Source organism: Ranitomeya imitator, chromosome 7, assembly GCF_032444005.1.
Source record: "Ranitomeya imitator isolate aRanImi1 chromosome 7, aRanImi1.pri, whole genome shotgun sequence".
In the NCBI taxonomy this organism is placed as follows: domain Eukaryota; kingdom Metazoa; phylum Chordata; class Amphibia; order Anura; family Dendrobatidae; genus Ranitomeya; species Ranitomeya imitator.
Window position 1 is genome coordinate 203,664,429 of NC_091288.1, and position 19,186 is coordinate 203,683,614.

At 45.9% G+C, this 19,186-nt stretch overlaps 1 protein-coding gene across 1 annotated transcript in view; it reads left to right on the forward strand.

The window, feature by feature from the left end:
* Positions 1 to 19,186, forward strand: part of CORO7 (coronin 7) — a 101,672-nt gene that overhangs the window by 24,655 nt on the left and 57,831 nt on the right. The window contains exons 8-9 of the mRNA XM_069734460.1: positions 6,611 to 6,697; positions 10,405 to 10,487. Coding sequence (XP_069590561.1) covers positions 6,611 to 6,697; positions 10,405 to 10,487 — 170 coding nt within the window. The remainder of the gene's footprint in view (positions 1 to 6,610; positions 6,698 to 10,404; positions 10,488 to 19,186) is intronic.

A 19,186-nucleotide genomic window follows, 5' to 3' on the forward strand; every position in this document is an offset into this window, starting at 1 on the left:
TCAGGACATGGCCCCGTCCTCCTCCTAATACACAGGGATCAGGACATGGCCCCGTCCTCCTCCTAATACACAGGGATCAGGACACGGCCTCGTCCTCCTCCTAATACACAAGGATCAGGACACGGCCCCGTCCTCCTCCTAATACACAGGGATCCGGACACGGCCCCGTCCTCCTCCTAATACACAGGGAACTGTACATGGCCCCGTCCTCCTCCTAATACACAGCCATCAGGACACGGCCCCGTCCTCCTAATACACAGGGATCAGGACACGGCCCCGTCCTCCTAATACACAGCCATCAGGACACGGCCCCGTCCTCCTCCTAATACACAGGGAACCGTACATGGCCCTGTCCTCCTCCTAACACACAGCCACCAGGACCCAGCCCCGTCCTCCTCCTAATACACAGGGAACCGTACATGGCCTTGTCCTCCTCCTAATACACAGCCATCAGGACACAGCCCCGTCCTCCTAATACACAGGGATCAGGACACAGCCCTGTCCTCCTAATACACAGGGATCAGGACACAGCCCCGTCCTCCTCCTAATACACAGGGATCCGGACATGGCCCTGTCCTCCTCCTAATACACAGCCATAAGGACACGGCCCCGTCCTCCTCCTAATACACAGCCATAAGGACACAGCCCCGTCTTCCTCCTAATACACAGTTAGCAGGACACAGCCCCGTCCTCCTCCTAATACACAGCATCAGGACACGGCCCCGTCCTCCTCCTAATACACAGCATCAGGACACGGCCCCGTCCTCCTCCTAATACACAGGGATCCGGACATGGCCCTGTCCTCCTCCTAATACACAGAGATCCGGACATGGCCCCGTCCTCCTCCTAATACACAGGGATCCGGACATGGCCCCGTCCTCCTCCTAATACACAGGGATCCGGACATGGCCCTTTCCTCCTCCTAATACACAGCCATCAGAACACAGCCCCAACCTCCTAATACACAGCCATCAGGACACGGCCCCGTCCTCCTCCTAATACACAGCCATCAGGACACAGCCCCAACCTCCTATTACACAGCCATCAGGACACGGCCCCATCCTCCTCCTAATACACAGGAATCAGTACACGGCCCCGTCCTCCTCCTAATACACAGCCCTCTCCTCGTCGCCCTTCTTATAGAAGGTTCTTTGCGCACATCTTTAATGTTTGGCATACTGTCACTTCCATGACACCCAGCGAGGTGGAGGTGTTACAGAGCCAGTACTGTGATGGATCCGGACGCTCCTCTACATTGGGAGTTACTTGTTTATAGTGAATCTAGTATCTGGTCCCTGCGGTTTCATTGCTCCGACTGATTCATCATTTTTTTTTGCATTCCTGGACGATGCAGAACTCTTTCACAATTGTGAACTTGAGAAATCAAAACATCCAATGTCCACGAGTCAGTACAATCCAGACTAAGATGCAGAATCCTGGACGCAGCTACGTTACATCCGAGACTTTGCCGCATATCAACGCGGGAACTACAACCTCCAGCATCCTGTGCTGGCATTTTAATCGTGTTCGGACGTCATGTAAATACCTAATTGCTTCTGATTGCAGGTGGATGTAATGATTTTCTATTCTAGGTGTCAGGAATATATATTTTTTAATACATTCTCCCTTTTGAAGGCGACGTGATACTTGCCATAACTATACAGATTGCTTTACACGGTGTAAATGCCGCTGTTCTCCTGAATCCGGCGCTGTTTTTCTTTCATTTCTGCGCCTCTCCGTTCCTGAGATATGGCTTCTTCTTTGCGATATATAAAATTAGTCTTTTTATTTCCAACTGGGTGTGGTTTTCAGGAAGGCTCCAGCAGAGAATAGTGGAGAACCACACCCACTTGCCTAACAAGACTAGAATTACGTGCAGGGAAGATGGGGCCATATCTCAGGAACGGAGAGGCCCAGGAAGAAAAAAACAACAACTCCGGATTCAGGAGAACAGCGGCGTTTACATGAGGTGAAAACAAAAATGCATTTTTATGGTGACCGGTCTTTCTTAAAGGGGAACTCCATCTTGGAGCCAATTTATTTATTACATTTACCACCTCCAAAGAGGGCGACGTAGGGAAGATTTTCTTCTGAATTACTTCATAATGGAAATATAAGAGTTTTTTTTCACAAAATTTTGCCAAATCTGCACAAATAAAGGGCCATTTAAAGGGTTATTTCTTATTTTTTTTTAAAAGGGACATATTAAAGGGGTTATTTCATGGCAGACATTAAGGGCATGTTAGTAGAAATCCAGTCTACGCTATACTTTGAACCATTGCCAGTTGCTCAATATTAGCTGTACCGTTACCGGGGGGTGGTATTTGTTATCGGGGGCTCTGTGACAGTCACAGCTGTGCCCCCAGATTGCCATTCCCAAGGGTTGGATGTTTGCCCGGCCTTGTCTCTACGGGGTGTCGGCCATGTCTGGTCTCTGTCGTCATGACGACACTTTAACAAGAGGAGAATATTTGAGTAATGGTCTGGGCCTATGTACTGAGCAGGGGCTGGTCAAACACTTTCCAAATTACTTTCTATGTATTAAAGGATTTTTGGGGGGCTCCTGGGAGCTGAGGTGATATTCGGAGGCCAGATGTTACACATACATTGTCCCCGTGATCGCTGGGACTTCAGCGTGACAATGGGAATCTGGCGACATTTCTGTAGTATCTGTGTATAAGTGCATCCCTAGAAGTAAGTGAGACCCCCCTCTGCCGGCAGGAAGTGTGTGGGATTAGAGGATTTGGGGCCGTGGGAAGTTCGGACGGAGCTGAGGTGAAGGCTATAAATAGGAACCGTGACATCTTATTGCGGTTTACACCATGTGTCACTGTATGTTTGTATTAATTTGTTAGATAGATTAGCATGGTTAGGTATTTATTTAATGTACGCCGGAACGTAGATGTGTCCGGCAAGTCGTCTGCAGGGGCGCAATGTGCAAAAATTGTTATAATCGCAGTCAATATCTTCACCAGCTACTCGGCGTCCATGGCTTCTCTAATCTCTGGGGAAACAAGGGATTGGACATGTTGAATTTTAACATGCCTGATCCCCGTTTCTGTGGGCAAACACATAGCAATAGGTGGTGAAGTTGGTGTCACGTTTTGACACTGAACCCCTTAAGGGCACAAAGACCCCACTGCTTCATAAGAAGATGCATGTGGCAGGTTGGGGCCTAAAATTTATTTGGCAGTGATGCCAAAGAACTTAAAACTACATCTTGTGATGTGTTTCGGTATATGGCAGGTTTTTTTGGGTGTTGCCAGTATGCGTCAGGATTCACGGGGTGTTCCCGATATACTGCAGGTCTTCTGGGGTATTCCTGGTATACGGCAGGTCTTGTGGGGTGTTCCTGGTATACGGCAGGTTTTGTGGGGTGTTCCTGGTATACGGCAGGTCTTGTGGGGTGTTCCTGGTATACGGCAGGTCTTGTGGGGTGTTCCCTGTATACCTCAGGTCTTGTGGGGTGTTCCCTGTATACGGCAGGTCTTGTGGGGTGATCCCTGTATACGGCAGGTCTTGTGGGGTATTCCTGGTATACGGCAGGTCTTGTGGGGTGTTCCCGGTATATGGCAGGTCTTGTGGGGTGTTCCCTGTATACGGCAGGTCTTGTGGGGTGTTCCTGGTATATGGCAGGTCTTGTGGGGTGTTCCCTGTATACGGCGGGTCTTGTGGGGTGTTCCCTATATAGGGCAGGTCTTGTGGGGTCTTCCCGGTATACAGGTCTTGTGGCGTGTTCCCAGTATTCGGCAGGTCTTGTAGGGTGTTCCCAGTATTCGGCAGGTCTTGTGGGGTGTTCCTGGTATACGGCAGGTCTTGTGGGGTGTTCCTGGTATACGGCAGGTCTTGTGGGGTGTTCCCGGTATACGGCAGGTCTTGTGGGGTGTTCCTGGTATACGCCGGATCTATTGGGGTGTTCCTAGTATAAGGCAGGTCTTTGGGGTGTTCCCGGTATACGGCAGGTCTTGTGGGGTGTTCCCGGTATACGGCAGGTCTTGTGGGGTATTCCCGGTATACGGCAGATCTTGTGGGGTGTTCCCGGTATACGGCAGGTCTTGTGGGGTGTTCCCTGTAGACGGCAGGTCTTGTGGGGTATTCCCGGTATACGGCAGGTCTTGTGGGGTGTTCCCGGTATACGGCAGGTCTTGTGGGGTGTTCCCGGTATACGGCAGGTCTTGTGGAGTGTTCCTGGTATACGGCAGGTCTTGTGGGGTGTTCCTGGTATACGCCGGATCTTTTGGGGTGTTCCTAGTATAAGGCAGGTCTTTGGGGTGTTCCCTGTAGACGGCAGGTCTTGTGGGGTGTTCCCGGTATACGGCAGGTCTTGTGGGGTGTTCCCGGTATACGGCAGGTCTTGTGGGGTGTTCCCGGTATACGGCAGGTCTTGTGGGGTGTTCCCGGTATACGGCAGGTCTTGTGGGGTGTTCCCTGTATACCTCAGGTCTTGTGGGGTGTTCCCTGTATACGGCAGGTCTTGTGGGGTGATCCCTGTATACGGCAGGTCTTCTGGGGTATTCCTGGTATACGGCAGGTCTTGTGGGGTGTTCCCGGTATATGGCAGGTCTTGTGGGGTGTTCCCTGTATACGGCAGGTCTTGTGGGGTGTTCCTGGTATATGGCAGGTCTTGTGGGGTGTTCCCTGTATACGGCGGGTCTTGTGGGGTGTTCCCTGTATACGGCAGGTCTTGTGGGGTCTTCCCGGTATACAGGTCTTGTGGAGTGTTCCCAGTATTCGGCAGGTCTTGTAGGGTGTTCCCAGTATTCGGCAGGTCTTGTGGGGTGTTCCTGGTATACGGCAGGTCTTGTGGGGTGTTCCTGGTATACGGCAGGTCTTGTGGGGTGTTCCCGGTATACGGCAGGTCTTGTGGGGTGTTCCTGGTATACGCCGGATCTATTGGGGTGTTCCTAGTATAAGGCAGGTCTTTGGGGTGTTCCCGGTATACGGCAGGTCTTGTGGGGTGTTCCCGGTATACGGCAGGTCTTGTGGGGTATTCCCGGTATACGGCAGATCTTGTGGGGTGTTCCCGGTATACGGCAGGTCTTGTGGGGTGTTCCCTGTAGACGGCAGGTCTTGTGGGGTATTCCCGGTATACGGCAGGTCTTGTGGGGTGTTCCCGGTATACGGCAGGTCTTGTGGGGTGTTCCCGGTATACGGCAGGTCTTGTGGAGTGTTCCTGGTATACGGCAGGTCTTGTGGGGTGTTCCTGGTATACGCCGGATCTTTTGGGGTGTTCCTAGTATAAGGCAGGTCTTTGGGGTGTTCCCTGTAGACGGCAGGTCTTGTGGGGTGTTCCCGGTATACGGCAGGTCTTGTGGGGTGTTCCCGGTATACGGCAGGTCTTGTGGGGTGTTCCCGGTATACGGCAGGTCTTGTGGGGTGTTCCCGGTATACGGCAGGTCTTGTGGGGTGTTCCTGGTATACGCCGGATCTTTTGGGGTGTTCCTAGTATAAGGCAGGTCTTTGGGGTGTTCCCGGTATACGGCAGGTCTTGTGGGGGGTTCTAGGTATTTGATTGGATTTGTGGAGTCATTTCAGTATATAGCTTGTTTTGTGAATTGTTTCCGTTCATATCTATCAAAAATCGTCCAAGGAAGGAGAACCAGAGAACTTGGGACAGGGGCATGGAAGACCAAGCAAGGTTTATTATTTTGCAAGGGGTGGCAATTCCCTTGAGTTCCTGTGTGTTCGCCCCTTAATGTAATAATAAGGATTAGTAAATCCAGTGTCTTCTGGAGACATATGGGAACCTATACACACACGTCCTGTCCTTTTCACTATGGACACATGCAGTTCACACATGAGACATAAATATTTACGTGACGCGTTTCGCAGCCCATGATCTGTCTATACACCAGTTTACACAGTCATGCTGCTGCGCCTGCATGCAGACGTTTGACAGATGTGCCTGTTCACTACCACGATGTGGCGATGCCAGCACAGCCCAGTGGCACACGGCGCGCCGGAGGCAGCAGGCACAAAGCAAACTATTGCGTTTGAGTCACAGCAGGAGCTACGTGGCCTGAACTAGATGGGTTTGGAGATCACATTACAGAAGTGGCAGCGCTGCAGCCGGCTCAGTGTGGGGTCACAGTGAGAGTGACAGAACGATTTGTTGCCGCCTAAGGCACACTGACAGGTCCTGTGCTGGCACCGCTCCGGTCTACAGCTGGCAGCATGTTCCTGCGCGCTGCCTTAAAGGGACATTCAACTTTACTAACCTATGATTTGTATGTTTTCACAAGGGGATTAATTTGCTTCAATTTACCTTTTACATGGTGGCTGCATGCAAATGCAAAATATCAGTTAATTCTCCAATGGGCCTTCCCTAAATTCTGGAAATGTCGTGACTCTGGCTGTAGACCTTACCTAACCGTCCCGTACGAGCCTTGAGCGCAGCTCATTTCTTCAGTGAAGCCTATTGTTTTCGGTCTACAGCTCCAATGCAGACTTATGTGTCTCCATGGTAACAGACTACAAACAAACCCTGATTGTGTATTCTGTAGTCCTACTCTCCTCCATGGGCGACGCATGAATATGGTGATGATTTATGATCCACGCGCGTCTGGTTTTATCATTTTTGCACAGTAACGTCTTTGTTTTGTTTTTTCAGGACGCACAGGGTCACGACAACAATAAAGATTCTCGTGTGGTCTGGACCAATTCCAGCAGCCACCTCCTAACATCAGGATTCAACCAGGTAGCGTACGCCCCGAGGGGCCACAAATCCCCTGTATGCATTGTCTGTTTCCTAGGAAGGTGATGCTTTTTCGATGCAAGTCACGGGTCACATAAATGCACCATTGCTTTATAACCTTCCATAATCCGTGAGCAGCCGGTGGGACCAGTTACCGTGGACCAATATGTAACCTTATAGCTTCACTTCTCTGTTTATTTTTTTTTTTTCAGGTTTCTTTTTTTTTTTCTGCAACATTTAGAAGCTATAGCTTTGAGTTCTTGGGCCAGAAACTATTAGAAAAAGGTTATGTTGTACAATGGAGTCTGTGGGGGTTGTCGTAGATAGCGAGGGACACAAAAAAGCCTTGGACGCCCGCCAGTTGGCCAGCCCTCCTTTGGACAAACTTTATATATTGTATCCCAGGGAATTGCAGTTCTGCTGCAGAGCGTTTGACACTTGTTCATCTGTATCAAACAATACATACAGTGGGGAAAATAAGTATTTCATACACTGCCGATTTAGCAAATTTTCCCACCTGCAAAAAATGGAGAGGTCTGTAACTTTTATCGTACGTACACCTTACCTGAGGGAAACAGAATCTAAAAAAAAAATCCAGAAAATCACATTGTAAGAATTTTACATAATTAATTTGCATGTATTGCATGAAATAAGTATTTGATATAATGGAAAAACAGAACTTATTATTTGGTACAGAAACCTTTGTTTGCAATTACAGAGGTCAGACATTTCCTGTAGTTCTTGACCATCTTCACACACACACTGCAGCAGGGATTTTGGCCCCCTCCTCCATACAGAATTTCTCTAGCTCTTTCAGGTTTCGGGGCTGTCCCTGAGCAACATTGAGTTTCAGCTCCCTACAAAGATTTTCTATTGGGTTCAGGTCTGGAGACTGGCTGAGTCGTTCCAGCACATTGAAATGCTTCTTACAGAGTCACTCCTTAATTGCCCTGGTTGTGTGTTTCAGGTCATAGTCACGCTGGAAGACCCAGCCACGACCCATCTTCAATGCTCTTACTGAGGGAAGGAGGTTGTTGGCCAAAATCTTACAATACATGACCCCATCCATCCTCCCTTCTATACGGTGTAGTCGTCCTGTCCCCTTTGCAGAAAAACAACCCCAAAGTATTATGTTTCCCCCACCATGCTTCACGGTTGGGATGGTGTTCTTGGGGGTTGTACTCTTCCTTCTTCTTCCTCCAAACAAGGCGAGTGGAGATGATACCAGAAAGTTCTATTGTGGTCTCATCTGAGCACATGACCTTCTCCCATGTCTCTTCTGGATCATCCTGATGGTCATTGGCGAACGTCAAACAGGCCTGGACATGTGCTGGCGTGAGCAGGGGGACCTTGTGTGCCCTGCAGGATTTTAATCCATGATGGTGTAGTGAGTTACTAGCAGCAATGTTTGAGACTGTGGTCCCAGCTATCTTCAGTTCATCACTTGCATGGAGTCCCAGACCGATGAAGATTGACAGTCATCTGGTGTTTCTTCCATTCTCTAACTGTGCCAACAGTTGTTGCCTTTTCACAAGCTGCTTGCCTGTGGCCCATCTCAACCTTGTGCAGGTCTACAATTTTGTCCCTGGTGTCCTTAGACAGCTCTTTGATCTTGGCCATGGTGGAGAGGTTGGAGTGTGATTCAGTTTGTGGATAGGTGTCCTCTATACAGGTAATGAGTGCAGAGTAGGAGGGCTTCTTAAGGAAAAACTAACAGATCTGTGAGAACCAGAATTCTTTCTGGTTCTTAGGTTGTCAAATACTTACGGTAATTAAATTGCATTTTATTGCATGAAATATGTAAAAATCAATGTGATTTTCTGGATTTTATTTTTAGATTCCATCTCTCACAGTTGAAGTGTACCTACGATAAAAATTACAGACCTCTCCATTCTTTGTAGGTGGGAAAACTGGCAAAATTGGCAGTGTATCAAATACTTATTTTCCCCACTGTAAATTCAATGAAGGAAAACTGTTCACAGTTCACATATATACACGAATTGGGCTACTTTCACACTTGCGTTGTGTGACGTACGTCGCAATGCCTCGTTTTGGAGAAAAAACGCATCCTGCAAAGTTGCCCGCAGGATGCGTTTTTTTCTCCATAGACTTGCATTAGCGACGCATTGCGATGTATGGCCACACGTCGTGCGACGGATGCGTCGTGTTTTGGCGGACCTTCGGCACAAAAAAAGTTACATGTAACTTATTTTGTGCGTCGAGTCCGCCATTTTCGACCGCGCATACGCGGCCGAAACTCCGCCCCCTCCTCCCCTGACATTACAATGGGGCAGCAGATGCGTTGAAAAACTGCATCCGCTGCGCCCATTGTGCATTTCTTTCACAACGTGCGTCGGTACGTCGGGCTGACGCATGGCGATGGGCCCCGTTCCGACGCAAGTGTGAAAGTAGCTTTAACACTCGAGAGCTGTATTCACGATTCTGATGGGTGTTCTTGGAAGCAGTCAGCAGGCTTGTTGACACAAAACCTTCACAGCTGAAATCTTCAAATGCAATTTGGATTTTTTTTTTTTTTTAACAGCAATACTACACAAGGAGTGCTGCTAGATGTTAGCACTGCACAAGCAGAATAGTGAGTGCAGCTCTGGAGTATAATACAGGATGTAACTCAGGATCAGTAATGTAATGTATGTACACAGTGACTGCACCAGCAGAATAGTGAGTGCAGCTCTGGGGTATAATACAGGAGGTAACTCAGGATCAGTAATGTAATGTATGTACACAGTGACTGCACCAGCAGAATAGTGAGTGCAGCTCTGGGGTATAATACAGGATGTAACTCAGGATCAGTAATGTAATGTATGTACACAGTGACTGCACCAGCAGAATAGTGAGTGCAGCTCTGGGGTATAATACAGGATATAACTCAGGATCAGTAATGTAATGTATGTACACAGTGACTGCATCAGCAGAATAGTGAGTGCAGCTCTGGAGTATAATACAGGATGTAACTCAGGATCAGTAATGTAATGTATGTACACAGTGACTGCACCAGCAGAATAGTGAGTGCAGCTCTGGGGTATAATACAGGATGTAACTCAGGATCAGTAATGTAATGTATGTACACAGTGACTGCACTAGCAGAATAGTGAGTGCAGCTCTGGAGTATAATGCAGGATGTAACTCAGGATCAGTAATGTAATGTATGTACACAGTGACTGCACCAGCAGAATAGTGAGTGCAGCTCTGGAGTATAATACAGGATGTAACTCAGGATCAGTAATGTAATGTATGTACACAGTGACTGCACCAGCAGAATAGTGAGTGCAGCTCTGGAGTATAATACAGGATGACAAATGTACCCGAGTATCATCTGTGTGAACATTCTTGGAATCCCTCACTGAACAAGAAAAATGCTTCATCGGCTGATCAGATGGTTTATGATCGGCAGCACATTGTCCTGTGTATACATGGGATGTGCTGCTGACATGTTGATGTTCTCGTCCTCTCGGTCGGTAACGAGCTGACCTCTGTCTTAGGTTTATCGGCGCCTTAACATCCACTTCAGACTAAAATGTGTAGGGCTGTATCAACACAAAAACCATTCATCAGACATTCGGTCGTTCAGCACCCTTACCCAGCTTCTATGGTCTGCATGAGGTTTTGCCATTTATTTTGATTTCTTACTTGTACAGTGGTTGTTGTTGTTTTTTCATGTATGATATTGTACCTCTTACATGTTACATTAGGTCCGGGAACGAGAGCTGCTGCTTTGGGATCTTCGTAACTTCAGTCGGCCGGTGTCATCCTTCTCGCTTGATGCATCCTCAGGGTAGGAAAACAGACGCACATTTCTTCTTGCATTTGTTTTTTTTTCTTGCCTGTTTATACCTGATTCGTACAATCGTTCCATTGTCACCGATTCCGCAGCAATTAGCTTTGTTTTCCTGATGAAGATTCGCCTTAGAGCCACTGTTATGTATACTGAATAAGGCAATGTGTGGAGTGTATGTATAATAGAACTGGCCCATGGGGCCCTGGGAGAGAGGGGCCCAGTCCTTAATGGCCCATCCCAATTGCTAAAAGTTGGGGAGACCCTGAACAAGTTTCCCCTCTAAGGGAAAGTCATTGTTGGCAAGTGTATGGCTAGGAATTTGCCCAAAAGTCGTTGTGCTTCACTTTAAACATTACCTAAAATGTCTGTCTGGTGGACATAATCTGGTCAAACACAAGACATAGCTGTCGGGAGAAGGTTTGCTTTGCAGGCAGCCATCTCTCCACATAAGTGGCGTGGCTCGACTGAGTGTTTTTCCACTGGGAGATCGGAGAAAACCGCTGCCAGACTCCCCTGGCAGAGACTCGTCGTCATTGAAATTCCAATTCCCAATTTTTATTTCTTCCAACATAAATTGGCGGGTTCGGCCAACTTTCATCTAATGTGTAATGTGGGGCTTATAGATATTGGATCTTATAGATATTGGATCTTATAGATATTGGGAATCTAAAGGCTAAAACTGGAGGTGTCACCCATTGCTAGAATTTAATTTGGTCCCCGACTTCCATTACAGTTCATCTGGTCATTGGATAGGGTGATAAATTCCACTTTGTCTAACCGATTAGACACCGAGGCCACTAATGACCACAGCATCAAGGGTGTTAAATTGCATTAATTTGGAGGCAAGAGTTCCCATCATAATGGAAACAAGCAATTCAATTCTCGGTGTCCAATTTGGACCTTCATGGCCGCCAGACTTCACTTCTGTGCCCGTCATCCTGGGCGTCTCCGGAACTTGCCACGTTCGTGGTGCCATAACGTCGTGGCATCCAGTAAGCGAAAGAGGCTCCTAGTGAGGTGCAAAAGTGAATCCTTGCGCTGAGCAAAGACCACTATGCATTTAATTCGGCTAATTTAAATATATAATAAATTGCGTCCCATCCATGACGACATTTTTGTGAAACTGTATTTTTACTCCACTTATTATGGCAGAGAAGAAGGGCTTTGTGTCTTCTCCAATTGAAAAGCCAGAGAAAACAAAAGATATATATATTTTTTCTTCTTGCATGGCAGTTGTGTATTTCATTAAGAAAGAATGGGAACATCTTGAAATAATGGTTAACCTCATTAGGGGCTTTCAACCAAGAATTCGACGTCCTAAAAAAAAAAAAAAAAAAGACAGAATGACGGAGGGCTTGAAAGTGCAGTTCTTCAAGTTTGACCTTTCAGACTCACAAAGTACTTGAATGTGACTACAAATATTTAAGACCGTTCCTTGTGAAACAAGAACCACGTGCTTCTTGTAAGTGGGACCTAATTCACTTGGCAAATACGGTAATGGATTAGGAGAAGGCCCCCTGGACCTATTTTACCAAATCTCTGGGCCAGAGGGCTTTATAAAGGCTTTCTGGAAAGCTCATTAAGACACTGTCTGTGCTGGATTGTCTCACAATAATAATCTAGAATTGTCTCCCCCCAAAGGAGCCAATTCTAGAATCCACCTGAAAAAGCACGGCGAAACCGCTACTAAAAGTGAATACTGCCAGCAGCGTCAAGCTTTTTCTACTGGAAACTTAAAGATGCTACATTCCGCTGTTTTTCATGCTAGATGCCTGGCTTGAAACGCGTCGTTTGAGCATAATGAATCTGATGACAGCAGCGGTCTCGCATGCTCAGTAACAATCCTCACACTATGGGTGGGCCTCTCTTTTTCTTTTGGGATCAGTTGTGGTCTCAGCAGCTGGAAACACAGCAATCATACATATCATACACTTCTTCATTGATGAAGAAACGGTCCTCATCACAACTTTTGGCTAAAGCAAAGCAAAAGTGATCTTCAGACATGTTGTCCAGGATTTCGATGATGAATTCCATGTGTTTTGACCTTCTTCGCTTCCAGAAAAATACAGTGGACAGATCCCTTTCACACAGTTATTGCACATTTCAAAGCCCAGTCATTTTTTTTTATTTTTTATTTTTGGCTGTAAGTGCATGAAGAACCAGTGCGCACTGGTCAGGTCAGCATAACTAATAACCTACAAAAAAAACTAAAAATGATTGAAAGCCAAAACGTTAGTACGCCCCTTGGCAAAAACTAGCAAGGAGAGGACGGTTTAGTGGAAATTGAAGATATGAATTTTTCATTCTTTACCCCCCACGTCTGGTTGCTTGCAGCAATTTTTTAAGTGAAAAAAGTGAAAAATGTGAAATATGTGACACAGGTTGTGCAAGAATATTGATGGTATCTTCCTACACCGCGGTCTCTGTGGAGGAACGAGCAATGTTTTCTACCTATCATTCATCAACGTAAAGAATCAGTAAGATGTCGCCGGAAATTCACAACATCTAGAATGATCGATACTTAACGGTACTGTTAATAAAAACCAGATCCGAATGTGGAGCACAGGTATTTCCCTTTCAGATTTTGCACCTTTAAGAATTGACAGACCTCCTGAACATTTTTTTTGAGGCTTCAAAAACTAAGGAAAGCTTCAGAGCTCAGCCAAAACTTTTTGGAATCGATTTCAGAAAAGTTTCTTGTGCCTTTTTTAATATCTCTGGAGGGCACGGCCAAAGGGTTTAGAGAAGCAGAATATTGGTGTGGAGAGGACGGGGAACAGGTGTAGGTGTAGGTCACTCTCCACAACGTTTAGTTACTATCCGCTGCCAGATTCCAAAAGTGATCCGTATGATTAATAGCGTTCCGTAGGTATTGTATATTCCTTCTTGTAAACCCCAGATAAGCCTGATGGCGGTAGGACAACTACCTGCAGCAGAAGCTTCCCCCTACAATTCTACTCCCTTCCCTCCACGATTATGGCCAGACTCCATCAGTTGGTCAATATATGACTCATATACAGTGGGGCAAAAAAGTATTTAGTCAGTCAGCAATAGTGCAAGTTCCACCACTTAAAAAGATGAGAGGCGTCTGTAATTTACATCATAGGTAGACCTCAACTATGGGAGACAAACTGAGAAAAAAAAATCTAGAAAATCACATTGTCTGTTTTTTTTAACATTTTATTTGCATATTATGGTGGAAAATAAGTATTTGGTCAGAAACAAAATTTCATCTCAATACTTTGTAATATATCCTTTGTTGGCAATGACAGAGGTCAAATGTTTTCTGTAAGTCTTCACAAGGTTGCCACACACTGTTGTTGGTATGTTGGCCCATTCCTCCATGCAGATCTCCTCTAGAGCAGTGATGTTTTTGGCTTTTCGCTTGGCAACACGGGCTTTCAACTCCCTCCAAAGGTTTTCTATAGGGTTGAGATCTGGAGACTGGCTAGGCCACTCCAGGACCTTGAAATGCTTCTTACGAAGCCACTCCTTCGTTGCCCTGGCGGTGTGCTTTGGATCATTGTCATGTTGAAAGACCCAGCCACATTTCATCTTCAATGCCCTTGCTGATGGAAGGAGGTTTGCACTCAAAATCTCACGATACATGGCCCCATTCATTCTTTCATGTACCCGGATCAGTCGTCCTGGCCCCTTTGCAGAGAAACAGCCCCAAAGCATGATGTTTCCACCACCATGCTTTACAGTAGGTATGGTGTTTGATGGATGCAACTCAGTATTCTTTTTCCTCCAAACACGACAAGTTGTGTTTCTACCAAACAGTTCCAGTTTGGTTTCATTAGACCATAGGACATTCTCCCAAAACTCCTCTGGATCATCGAAATGCTCTCTAGCAAACTTCAGACGGGCCCGGACATGTACTGGCTTAAGCAGTGGGACACGTCTGGCACTGCAGGATCTGAGTCCATGGTGGCGTAGTGTGTTACTTATGGTAGGCCTTGTTACATTGGTCCCAGCTCTCTGCAGTTCATTCACTAGGTCCCCCCGCGTGGTTCTGGGATTTTTGCTCACCCTTCTTGTGATCATTCTGACCCCACGGGGTGGGATTTTGCGTGGAGCCCCAGATCGAGGGAGATTATCAGTGGTCTTGTATGTCTTCCATTTTCTAATTATTGCTCCCACTGTTGATTTCTTCACTCCAAGCTGGTTGGCTATTGCAGATTCAGTCTTCCCAGCCTGGTGCAGGGCTACAATTTTGTTTCTGGTGTCCTTTGACAGCTCTTTGGTCTTCACCATAGTGGAGTTTGGAGTCAGACTGTTTGAGGGTGTGCACAGGTGTCTTTTTATACTGATAACAAGATTAAACAGGTGCCATTACTACAGGTAATGAGTGGAGGAAAGAGGAGACTCTTAAAGAAGAAGGTACAGGTCTGTGAGAGACAGAAATCTTGATTGTTTGTTTCTGACCAAATACTTATTTTCCACCATAATATGCAAATAAAATGTTAAAAAAACAGACAATGTGATTTTCTGGATTTTTTTTTCTCAGTTTGTCTCCCATAGTTGAGGTCTACCTATGATGTAAATTACAGACGCCTCTCATCTTTTTAAGTGGTGGAACTTGCACTATTGCTGACTGACTAAATACTTTTTTGCCCCACTGTATATATTTAGAACTCATATAGAACTCATATATGACTCATATATATATTAGTTCTTCTTACAAACACAAGATTAGCCTTTTCTTGGCTGTAAGGAAATTCTGCAGCAGGAGCTTCCCCACCAGCAATCCCTTCTGCCCCTTATACCCCCCCCCCCCAACAATCTCTTCTTTTCTGCCCCTTCCCCCCACGATTATGACCATCTTCTAAAATTTGATCTATATGACTAATAATCACGTGTGGATATTTCTTCTTACAAACCCCAGATTAGCCCGTTCTTCATTGTAAGGAAACTATATCTGCAGCAAATACTCCTCCCTGTTTTTTTGTTGTTGTTTTTTTGCCCCTTCTCTCGTCCTCCCCGATTGTCACCAGCTTCCAAACATTGGCCCTTATGATTTATAAAGTCACGTATGGATATTTTTTTCCTTACAAACCCCAGATTTGCCTGTTCTTGGCTGTAAGGCAACTAGCTGAAGCAGAAACTTCCTCCCACGTTTCTTTTGCCCCTTAGTTCAACTGTACTCCAACATTTCCATGATCGTTACAGCACAACACAGCAGGCAGTTTTCTATGTTGGCGCATGACAAGTGAACTAGTTTGAATAAGACTAGCCTGCCCCTTCTCCTTAATGGCTCATTTGAATAGATTAGCCAGCCCCCTTCTTTATAATGGCTCATTTGAATAGACTAGCCTGCCCCCTTCTCCTTAATGGCTCATTTGAATAGATTAGCCTGCCCCCTTCTCCTTAATGGCTCATTTGAGTAGGTTAGCCAGCCCCCTTCTTGACAATGGCTCATTTGAACAGACTAGCCAGCCCCCTTCTCCGTAATGGCTCATTTGAATAGATTAGCTTCCCCCTTCTTGGGCTGGTTTCACACTTGCGTTTTTGAACGCATGCGTTTTTAAAAAAAAAAACGCATGGTGAAAAAACGCATGTAAACGCTGCGTTTTTTTGACGCATGCGTTTAACGCATGCATCCAAAAAACGCAGCGTTTACACGCGTTTACATGCGTTTGCATTTTTTTTAACATTTCCCCCCCCCCAAAAAAGGAGCCAAAAAAAGATAACCAGACACAACCAATGGGAATAGAGAGGGCGTATATGATTGTCTCTCTATATATTGACCCTGGGGGTACAGAAATTTTCACAACTTGCTACTGTTTCCGGTGTCATGATGGATCTTTCCATGGAGAGCTTTTATTTCAACCTGGATTTCAGCTTCAAGATTTTCCTGGCCTGTGCTTTTGCTTGGGAGCAAGACCGAAACCGAGAAGGAGACAGCGTCGGCGTTTTTGGAGGCACCCCATCATTGAAGTGCGTGAGAGCCGTGGAGCCTATCACACGCTCTATGCGGAGCTGAATGCCAACCCGGAGAAATTCCAGGATTACACGCGAATGTCATAAGAATCGTTCCGGGATTTGCTGTCTCGTGTCCAAGGATCCATACGGCGACAGGACACACGGCTCCGTAGAGCGATTCCACCCGAGGAACGTCTGCTAGTGACCTTACGGTACGTTCCAAAACTAAACCAATGACAGTCCAAATTTTGGTTATGACATGTATTTTATGTTTTTTTTTTCTTTTTGTTATTTTTAAACACACCATAAAAAGAGTAGATGTTAAAAATTTTTTTTTTTGTTTCTTTCTTTTTCTTCTAGATTTCTTGCCACAGGAGAGAGTTTATCTTCCCTCCACTTCCAATACCGCCTTGGAATATCAACCCTGTCCGGAATAGTTGTGGACACCTGTCGTGCGTTATGGAATGTACTCCGTGAGGAGTTTATACCAGTACCCACCGTGGAGATTTGGCGTGAAATTTCAGATAAATTTTTGAACGTGTGTGATTTCCCCAACTGTTTAGGGGCGGTGGATGGAAAGCACATCCGCATTATCAAACCTGCCAGAACCGGATCGGAGTTTTTTAACTACAAAAAATATTTTTCGGTAGTTCTCATGGCAATAGCGGATGCGGAGTGTCGCTTCATCGCCGTGGACATTGGAGCTTTTGGCCGTGGCAATGATTCCCAGACTTTTAAGAGCTCGGATATGGGCCGTCGGGTGTATGGCAACAATTTTAATTTTCCCCCTCCACAGCCTCTCCCCAACACTCAAGGCCCACCGCTGCCATTTGTTATGGTTGGGGATGAGGCCTTCCAGATGTGTGAAAATCTCCTGAAGCCAAATTCTAGTCGGGACTGGGACCACACTAGAAGAATATTCAACTACAGACTGACCAGGGCCAGAAGAACCGTAGAGTGCAGCTTTGGCATTCTGGTTGCTAAATGGCGCATTCTTGCAACAGCCATCAATCTAAAAGTGGAAACAGTGGACGAGGTGGTCAAAGCCTGTGTGGTTCTACACAATTATATAATGGCTAAGGAGCGACCCCACATTGAACTGGATGAACCAGTTTCACACCCACTGCCTGATTTTCAGCATCACCCGATGCGGTCAACTGCAGCCGTTGGTCTTATGCGGGACCAATTTGCGGCCTATTTTGTGTCCGATATTGGACGGGTGTCATGGCAGGACAATGTTGTGTAAATGTCCTGTTGTATCTTTATCTTTACCAATTTTTATTTACTGATACAAATTTTTCAAACTAATAAACTTGAGTGTTGGTTGTGTTGACCGTGTCTCCTATCTTTTTCCTCTCTAAACAAAGGTTGACCAAAGACGGTCAGTAGATATATGTATGTATATCATATTTTGTAATCCAAAACCAGGAGTGGGTGATAGATGATGAGGTAATAGTTATTATTTTAATATCATAATTGACCTCTTATATTGTTGCACTCCCTATTTTGGTTTACAAATAATGATATAAAACACTGGCCGCATACTTCTAATAATGGCAACCATGTTGATTTATTGGTAATCTTGTTGACATCATTGCGTCAAGACTGTCACGCTCTCTATACCCATCAAGTCAAGTGTAAGAAATAATGAATTCATGATAAACATTATACATGCTCATGATTTCACAATTTCTTACACCTGGCCAGGTGAGCATAGATATGTAGCGTGTGACAACCATTGTCCCATCATTTGTTAGGTATAAATAAGAGAATATGGTGAATATACAAGGCAGTAATCAACTCAATAGGTCAGGTGTCTTAACTTACGAGTTTTTGGACACCTGACCTGTTCAGGTGAGTACTGAACTTGATTTCCACCACTTTCTCTTTGTACTGTCACACTAGGTACAAAAAAAAGAGTATGGAAATAACTAATATTTGTTGGGCCAACTCATATCTGTATACTGAAGAAACACATATAGATGTAGTCTTGTATTTTATACTACTGGAGATATGTTTTGGCCAAAAGAATAAGTGTGTGGCGAAGTTTATTGTTGTGTATTGACGGCGGTGAAAGACACAATAAACTAAACATAATTGTTGCAAATTAACTTTTTTTTTAATTGAGTTAACAAACAAATTTAAAAACTTATTTTTTTGTACCGCGACGCGTTGTACCGCGACGGCTTGGGGTAGAGTGACGTAACCGGGGGGGGGGTGTTGAGAACTGAAGCCTGGCTCACCGTGGAGGAGGCAGAGGTGGCAGGAGAAGGGGCAATAAAACTGGAAGGGTCTGGAAGTTCGGGGATGGGGCTTAACACATGAGAGGCTTGAGACGCACTGGAAGGGTGAGACACAACAGACAATACAGACACATCGGTAGGTGATGGGGGAGGAATACTAAGAGTTTTTTGTTTTTTTTTTATGTGTTTTTGGAGTTTTCTTTTGTGTTTTCCTGGTAGGGGGATGTCTTGTTGGGCAAATATGTTGTTGCGTGTTGGCGGGAGACACGTCAGGGTCCGGCTCCACTATTTCACAGTCCGTTTCCATTGTGGATCGCTCGGCAACGACAGAGTCCAACTGCATCGTAGTGGGGGGGGGAAACATAAAGCCCTGCCAGGGTCCTGGTGCATCGTTTATACATAAACCCCTCCCAGGGTCCTGCTGCATTGCTGGAGGGGGGGAACATAATGCCCCCCCAGGGTCCCGCTGCATTGCTGGTGGGGGGGAACATAAAGCCCTGGCAGGGTCCTGCTGCATCGGGGTGGGTC